The 8941-nt window shown below is 41.3% G+C and overlaps 1 protein-coding gene and 1 long non-coding RNA gene across 2 annotated transcripts; both read left to right on the forward strand.

Moving 5' to 3' along the window:
- Positions 1–849: 849 nt before the first annotated feature.
- LOC308102103 lies at positions 850–2327 on the forward strand. The gene is made up of 3 exons (XR_013934620.1): positions 850–985; positions 1280–1312; positions 2263–2327. It is a non-coding gene; the product is annotated as an uncharacterized lncRNA (long non-coding RNA).
- An 859-nt stretch (positions 2328–3186) lies between these two features.
- On the forward strand, positions 3187–8411 carry LOC308101394 (scavenger receptor cysteine-rich type 1 protein M130-like; the record flags this gene model as incomplete). The annotated part of the gene is made up of 8 exons (XM_080450817.1): positions 3187–3193; positions 3522–3827; positions 3920–4219; positions 4724–5029; positions 5126–5425; positions 5885–6217; positions 6390–6481; positions 6618–8411. 8 exons carry the CDS (start codon positions 3187–3189, stop codon positions 6903–6905), a joined length of 1932 nt encoding a protein of 643 aa, XP_080306943.1. The 3' UTR covers positions 6906–8411.
- Between the last annotated feature and the right edge of the window lie 530 nt (positions 8412–8941).

Here is an 8941-nt window from a genome sequence, read left to right on the forward strand (position 1 = left end):
TGGAGGGGAAGGGAACTGGTTGGAATAACGTGTTCCTTCCACGCGCTACGTCCTACCAGGGAAACTCCCCCCTGTCAGGTGACAAGAAGGTCAGTTGGCTCTCATGCATTGAAGGAAGCATGAGCTCGGCCCTGGCCTCCCTAGGCTGAAGGGGACTGGTGTAGCGCTGGTGTAGGGCAGGCGTAGCGCCCAGGATCACTTAGGAAATTGGCACCGGGGTGAAAAAAATGGGTTACAAAAATCGCGGGAAAAAAAAAAAAAATGTACCATTTTATTATTTTTTTAGTTCACCATTATTCACTCCATTTACAATAGTGATTTGACACGTGTAAAGAACTCCATTTGTGATTTAAGTTGTCTCGTGATTTTTTTTTACTAGATAAATGCATATTGAGTCACATGACTTGATGGTAGAGCAGATCTATGTTTAGACTTAATAGAGGGTTTAGAGTTCCAGATGCATTCTTTATAGATTCATGTATCCATTGTTTTGGTTTGATACATGAATCTTTTAAATTATAATGCTTACTCTCTCTCCATACTATGCAATAAACCTCTCTCCTCCTCTGCTGCCTCTGTCTCTGTCTCTCTCTCTCTCTCTCTCTCTCTCTCTCTCTCTCTCTCTCTCTCTCTCTCTCTCTCTCTCTCTCTCTCTCTCTCTCTCTCTCTCTCTCTCCAGAGTCAGTGAGGTTGGTGAATGGGACTAGTGTGTGTTCAGGCAGAGTGGAGGTGAAGTCTAATCAGTCGTGGGTCTCAGTGTATGAAGGTGACTTTGACCAGCAGGATGCAGAGGTGGTCTGTAGGGAGCTTGGCTGTGGGGCTCCTTCAGTCCTCCAAGGGGCGCTCTATGGAGAAGTGGAGGGTCCAATGTGGACCAATGAGTTCCAGTGTGAAGGCAATGAGTCTGTTCTCCTGGACTGTGGAACCTTAAACTCAACTAGAAAGATCAGCTCACCTAACAAGACTGTTGGACTCACCTGCTCAGGTAAAAGACAAACTATACCTTTTGTTTGGATTATTACTTATTCAAATCTGAACTATTATATGTGATATGAATCTAAAAGTGACGCATACATTTGGAATAACATTAGGAGAATGAATACATCTTTATATCCAAGTTTATATTTCTGTATACAACTTATTTTCATCAATGAATATCATCAAACAAAGGACATGTTGTCCTGTATTTCAACACATCAACAAGCTGCTGTATTGGTAGAGAGGATCCATGTACTCTGTTACAGCAAAACTCATTTATTTGATGATTTATTTTCCTCAGCTCTCCAGGTTAAACCAACAAACAACTCTACAGGTAAACAAAGATGAAAGAAGAACAACTGATTATAGATTACAGTCTTGAAGGTCTTGTAATATGTTTTACTGCTGCTTACTCTACGAGAGAGACTGTCTAAGAGAGAGAGAGAGAGAGAGAGAGAGAGAGCAAGAGAGAGAGAGAGAGAGAGAGAGAGAGAGAGCTTTTCTCTAAAGCCCTGATGTCGATTTTTACCTCCAAAACTGCCCTTAAAAACGCCCTCTCTATGAAAGCAGGTGTGAGACGTAACAAGTGACTCAGGTACATTGTTTGCATCATCAGGAACACACCAATCAAATCCTTTTCAAAGGCTTGAATATACATAGCTTGCCTCACGGTGCCTTCAATGCGCTGGATAATGTATCTGGCTATTCTGCCTCTTATTGGACAACATACCCACCCACATGACAGGAAGAGTAGGAAGTAAACAGAAGCACATGAAAGACTCTAGTGGGCAGATCGCTGCTTATAATTTAATGGTAACTAGATTATGCCGAGCCATCTATTTGAATTACAATATAACGGCAGCTCGTTCGCGAGCTTGTGTGCAAATGCGTCATAAAGCATCATATTAATGCACTTAATCCTTCATTACTCGTATGAAATCAAAGAAGAAATGGCCGCTGTCTTGTCTGTTTGATGAGTGGTTGTTGAAGCTTCTCTTTTACAGTTCTTATGCACTAGTGCTGCTGCTCACACATATCTGATCAGATGTTTTTGTTGCAGCACAGCAGCAGTCGGGGTCTAATCACCCTGACAGGGTTTATTTCTCAATAATGACCTGCTCCCCATTGATTATCCTGCTTATTAACACATTCCCTGCCATTGACGGAGGTCTACGTCATTTCAAATCCACCCGTTGACCGGCATTGACGGAGATCTCTCTCTCTCTCTCTCTCTCTCTCTCTCTCTCTCTCTCTCTCTCTCTCTCTCTCTCTCTCTCTCTCCAGAGTCAGTGAGGTTGGTGAATGGGACTAGTGTGTGTTCAGGCAGAGTGGAGGTGAAGTCTGATCAGTCGTGGGTCTCAGTGTGTGAAGGTCACTTTGACCAGCAGGATGCAGAGGTGGTCTGTAGGGAGCTTGGCTGTGGGGCTCCTTCAGTCCTCCAGGGGGTGCTCTATGGAGAAGCTGACACTCCAATGTGGACCAAAGAGTTCCAGTGTGAAGGCAACGAGTCTGTTCTCCTGGACTGTGGAACCTCTAACTCAAGTAGTAACACCAGCTCAGCTAACAAGACCGTTGAACTCTACTGTTCGGGTAAAAGACCAGCTATTTTCTTGCTTTGACTTAATACTCTAAAATACAAGTAATTGTATTGCATTAATGTTTACGCTATTGACTCTTTACAGTGATTGCTAATGTCAGGTTGGTGGGAGGAATCAGTAACTGTAATGGTAAACTGGAAATGAAACACCAGGGAGAGTGGAGACCAGTGGATGGTGGGTTTCACTGGAACCTGAAGTCATCATCTGTAGTGTGTAGACAGCTGGACTGTGGCTCTGCTGTTTCAACAGAAAGGAGTTCTGGTTTTACACATCAACCTGTATGGAGGATTACACCTTACTGTGCTGGTTTTGAGTCTTCACTGAGCGACTGTGTCATAATAGAGACTTTTGGTATTAAACGGAAAGGTTTGATTACAGGCAGACCCACAGTGATCTGTTCAGGTAACGCAATCAATGACATGAACAATGACAGCAATCTTTACAGTCACTCATTTAATATGTCTATCTGTCTGTCTGTTTGTCCATCTGTCTGTCTATATTGCCCTCTCCATCTGTTTGTTTGTCTTCCTACACATTCATCATTCTATCAGTGTGTGTGTGTGTGGGGGGGACTATTAGTCTCCTATGAGCTATTGGGGAGGATCTGACGATGATGAGTAGTTTTTAGTTTGTTCTTTTTTCCTCATTACTTAATTATGAATGTGTTTTTTATTTATTGATTATGTATATCCATATGTACTAATTTATTCTAGACTGATTATATTGCTATTTGTCTTTCTTTGTGTGTGTTTAAGGGTTCATTAAAAATACTTGCCTTTGAAATGTTTAGATATCGAAATGCATCCATAATGGATTCATATATATTCAATAGTGGATTCATGAAATTCTCTCTCTCTCTCTCTCTCTCTCTCTCTCTCTCTCTCTCTCTCTCTCTCTCTCTCTCTTTCTCTTTCTCTTTCTCTCTCTCTCTCTCTCTCTCTCCAGAGTCAGTGAGGTTGGTGAATGGGACTAGTGTGTGTTCAGGCAGAGTGGAGGTGAAGTCTAATCAGTCGTGGGTCTCAGTGTATGAAGGTGACTTTGACCAGCAGGATGCACAGGTCTTCTGTAGGGAGCTTGGCTGTGGGGCTCCTTCAGTTCTCCAGGGGGCGCTCTATGGAGAAGTGGACACTCCAGTGTGGACCGAAGACTTTCAGTGTGAAGGCAACGAGTCTGTTCTCCTGGACTGTGGAACCTCTAACTCAACTAGAAACACCAGCTCACCTGACAAGACTGTTGAACTCACCTGCTCAGGTAAAAAGCAAACTACACTTTAGGTTTGGATTATCACTTTATAATGAACATAATACTTTGTTTTTTTTATGTTTACTTTCTTGTCTCTACAGAGTCTGATGATGTAAGGTTGGTGGAAGGAACCAGTAACTGTACTGGTCTACTGGAGATGAAACACCAGGGAGAGTGGAGACCAGTTGATGGTTGGTCTGACTGGAACCTGAAGTCATCATCTGTAGTGTGTAGACAGCTGGACTGTGGCTCTGCTGTTTCAACAGAAAGGAGTTCTGGATCTACACATAAACCTGTGTGGAGGATTACATCTTCCTGTGTTGGGTCTGAGTCTTCACTGAGGGAGTGTGGAACACACATGTCTGCTACTTCCTTGTATATACTGGAGGTGATCTGTTCAGGTAACAAACTACTACTTCAACAACAGCAATATTCACAGTTTGTTTCACAGCCACAGGAAGTAGGGGTGCTGAGGGTACGGCCACAACCCCAGCCCTAGGTGCTGCACCCCCAGCCCTGGGTGCTGCACCCCCGCGACTGCAACCCCAGGAAGTTAAGAACTAAATATGAATGTGTTCATGTATGTGTACTGTATATATTGTTTTGTAGTGATGCAACAATATTGTCATTATCGTGATATCAAAATAATAAATATCTCAATGTTATTGTGGGTCTCTGACGGAAACTTCCTCCGGTGTTCAGGGTGAGGATTGTGTTGTTTTGTTTGAACAGCAGTAATGACAGTGAAAAAGCCTCTACTTTGTAGTGAGTAATCTGTATTGTTGATACCCCCAACACTCATGCTTTTTATCATCAGCCTAGCAAAGTGTACGACTTGAAATGTACTCTCTCTCTCTCTCTCTCTCTCTCTCTCTCTCTCTCTCTCTCTCTCTCTCTCTCTCCAGAGTCAGTGAGGTTGGTGAATGGGACTAGTGTGTGTTCAGGCAGAGTGGAGGTGAAGTCTAATCAGTCGTGGGTCTCAGTGTATGAAGGTGACTTTGACCAGCAGGATGCAGAGGTGGTCTGTAGGGAGCTTGGCTGTGGGGCTCCTTCAGTTCTCCAGGGGGCGCTCTATGGAGAAGTGAACACTTCAATGTGGACCAAAGAGTTCCAGTGTGAAGGCAACGAGTCTGTTCTCCTGAACTGTAGAACCTCAGACTCAACTAGTAACACCAGCTCACCTAACAAGACTGTTGAACTCACCTGCTTAGGTAAAATACAAACTATATTTTTGGTTTAGATTATTTTCTAATGAAATTAATGTTACTTTTGTCTTTAATGTCTTTAATTGTCTTGACTCTGTACAGAGTCTGCTGATGTCAGGTTGGTGGGAGGAATCAGTACTTGCATTGGTATACTGGAGATGAAACACCAGGGAGAGTGGAGACCAGTGGATGGTTGGTCTGACTGGAACCTGAAGTCATCATCTGTAGTGTGTAGACAGCTGGACTGTGGCTCTGCTTTTTCAAGAAAGTGGAATTCTGGTTTTACGTGTGAACCTGTTTGGTGGATTTCATCTTCATGTGTTGGGTCCGAGTCTTCACTGAGCGAGTGTGGAACAAAGGTTTCTGGTAATTCCACTGCCAGACTGGAGGTGATCTGTTCAGGTAAAACAGTGACTTCCTCAATGGCATATTTACATTCTTCTATATGTCTGTCTGTCTGTCTGTCTGTCTGTCTGTCTGTCTGTCTGTCTGTCTGTCTGTCTGTCTGTCTGTCTGTCTGTCTGCCTAATTTATGTTGTTTGCACATTCACTAAAGTTTTAGGATAAATGAGAACCTAAATACATGTTCTACTTTCATTACATTTAACCAATAACTTTTGATTTGAAATGTGATTAGTTTTGTGTACTGAGGATTCTTGATAAATGAGCTGCAAATGAGTCTTTACATTTAAGATTTTTCTCAGTTTAGAATCACAATGAGTCATCTGTCTGTTTAGAGACAATGATGTTTATAATTAAATTATTTCCAATATTTTGATATTTGTCTCATTTGACCTTATTGTCATTGTCTCTCTGTTTGTAAATCTGTTGTTTCAGTCAATCACCTCTGTCTTGTTACAGATCTGCCATTTAATCCAAACATCACCTTCTTCTCCTCCTCCATGAACGGGGTTTCTGAGGGCCAGCATCAGGGGTCACATGTGATGGAGGGTCACAGTTTCTTTACCAGCTGCTCCATCCAGCCACAGTACCCAGGAGGCTCCTTCCACCTCACCTTCACTGGATCCAACACAACACACAACTACACCCAGCCAGCTGTCAATCACTCTGCCAACTTCCTGTTTCCTGTTGCAAACCACACCCACCAAGGGAACTACAGCTGTGTTTATCACATCAATGTTTACTCAAATGACTTCTACTATAAGAGCCAGTTCCTCTCTGTCACTGTCACAGGTAACCAGAATTACATTGACTTTTCAAGTCACAATATGTTACTCAATCAAGCAAATTACATAAAGCAGGCTACAATAAAATGTACAAATGTTAAATAATTACATAAAATATACTTTTAATGAGAGTTGATCTTTACTTGATGTTTGATGTTGTAAAATATTTTATCTCACAGCTTCTCCGCTGACATCTAACATCCTCAAAGTTACTGTCGTAATGCTGCTGCTGTTGGTGGTGATAAGCTATGTCCTCTATCGTGTCTGGAAGGTAATGTATACGTTTTTATTCAATCTTTATTCATATTGAATACCAGACCAGAATGTAAATGAAGTAGTTCCACTGTTTGTATTGAAGATGATCAATATCCAGTAAGATCAAGTTGTGTGCTGCTGTGTTTCTCCAGGCCACCAGAGGGCGGAGAGCAGGAGTGGAGACCGCAGTTTATTATAATGTCGGACGGGAGAACGTTGAGATGGTTTATTATAACGTTGTTGGTTCTGATGCTGAAGCTGGAGCCAGTGAAGAGACAGAATACCACCAGTATGAAGAGATAGATCTCCAAGGAGGGTCTGAAGCTGGACCCAGTGTAGAGACAAACTACCACCAGTATGACGACATAGATCTACCAGGAGGGTCTGAAGGTGAACCCAGTGAAGAACCAGGACACCACGTGTATGAGGTGGATCTCTAAGGAGTTCATGTCACATCCATCACATAACTGTCCATCACCTCAGTCAAGGTTTGAACATTTACACTGAACATGCAGTCCAATGTACCAGAAAGACCAATGAAGTTTAGAAGAGGCAGATCTTCATGAGGATACAAGTCAGAAGACAATGACACCTACAGGGAACAAGAGCTCTGTGTTTGAAGATCAGATCACATTGGACCGTGTCTGTCTCCACCCTCATCATGTTTCATCAAGTCATTATAACTATCAGTAATTAGTTATCAATAAATGTATCTATTGATCCTACTGTACACAATACATGTCTATGCAGCCCAGGTGTTTTTGTCATTGTTCATTAGTCATTCAGCTTATAGATTGATCATTGTTCATTAGTCATTCAGCTCATAGATTGTCACACAGTGAACCATCAGAGTCTGAGCTACACAACTATTGATCTCATTACATTTGTTTCTATTGGCACCATAGAATGTGGAGATTTGTTAATAAATTATATATTTTTTACAATTCACTTCTTACTTTTAGATGTTTGAGTATTACGTATTTTGAACAAAGCTTTTGAGGATCTGTTAATAATAAGGTAGCATTATCATTTATTGTTAATTACAGTCATGCATTTTGCCTGCGGTGAAACCGCCCCTATATGTGAGGTTTGGACATTTGCACCCCCCCAGCCCTGCGCTGTGATTGGCCACCAGTGTACCCCCCTAACCCTGCACCGTGATTGGCCAATCACAGTCTATTCAGGACTGTGATTGGCTAGTGAAACATGACACATGTGCATAGCCCTATAAATAGGACTATGCACTTAAAAAAAAACACATTTATGTTTTTTTTTTAGTTAGGGGTGTACAATGGTTGGTATTATTAGGGGTATTACTTTTCTTTAAGTGAACTTCCATCACTGTGATGACCACTGTGACCACACCGCCCACTTCACACTGGGTGTGATTTTTTATATTGTGTAATGTAATCAGCAGTTTTATTGCTGTTTTTAAACAAGGCTTGTTATGAACAATATATTTTATTGTTTTATTGGATTAGTTATAGTTTCTTTAGATGATTTATGAGCTCTCAGGGCCCTATTTTGCGCCCAAGTCGCTTTACCCACTATTTGGGGATTTGACATCATGCAAGGGGCGTTCCTGTGGCTGAGTTGTTATTTTGTGCCACCATCCTTATCCCTAAAACACCTGTGCTACCCCTTACATTATGCATAGGTGTGGTTTGGACGTTACATTAATAAAACCAATCAGCGTGCCAGATGCCATTGGCTTTAAGCGTTTAGAGGCAGCACCAGCTGCCTTGTTCATAATTAACGGATAACGCATTGTGCCAACACATAGCGCAGGGCGCAAAATAAGGCCCTTAATGTATATTAATATTACTTATTTTATGTTTTATGTAACATAATCTGAGTTGGATTTCTCGTTTTGAACTTAGTCCATTATGGATGAGCCTATAGGATCCATCCAACCATTCAAAGGACCTGAATGCTTCTTGTTGATTAGTCATCTGACAGCAGTGTTCAACACTTACATTCATACAATATGTTTGATGTTTAATCTTTGTTACTTTAAGAAAATAAAAGTCAATAAAGATGAAACTGCTGAAGTGTTTCTCTACTAAATGTGTTGTTTGTAGTACAGGACATTGTGATGGTTACCATGAACGCAATGACTCATCTATTCTGCTTCATGTGGGAATGTGCTTTTAAATGGGACTTCATGTCCTTTCAAGACATCTGCTCTCTGTTTTGGTCACAGTACATTCTCTGTCAGCATTAAAGGTGGGTATAAGTGATTTTTGTTTAGTTAAAATAAATGTTAAATAGTTCTACATTCTGATAGTTAGCATTGTAATAGTGTTTGTTCAGTAACAGTGTTAAATAGCTCTATATTGTGATAGTAAAGACAAAATTCTTTTTCAGATCAGGATATAGTCCAGTAATAATGTCACTTGACCTCCCACTAATTGCAACAAAAACAAACTCAACTGATTTTGTGTCCTAAATATGTCCTGAATGAGAGGAAAAAAGT

The sequence above is a fragment of the Gymnoscopelus braueri genome (genome assembly GCF_963280865.1).
Source record: "Gymnoscopelus braueri genome assembly, chromosome: 15".
Classification (NCBI taxonomy): domain Eukaryota; kingdom Metazoa; phylum Chordata; class Actinopteri; order Myctophiformes; family Myctophidae; genus Gymnoscopelus; species Gymnoscopelus braueri.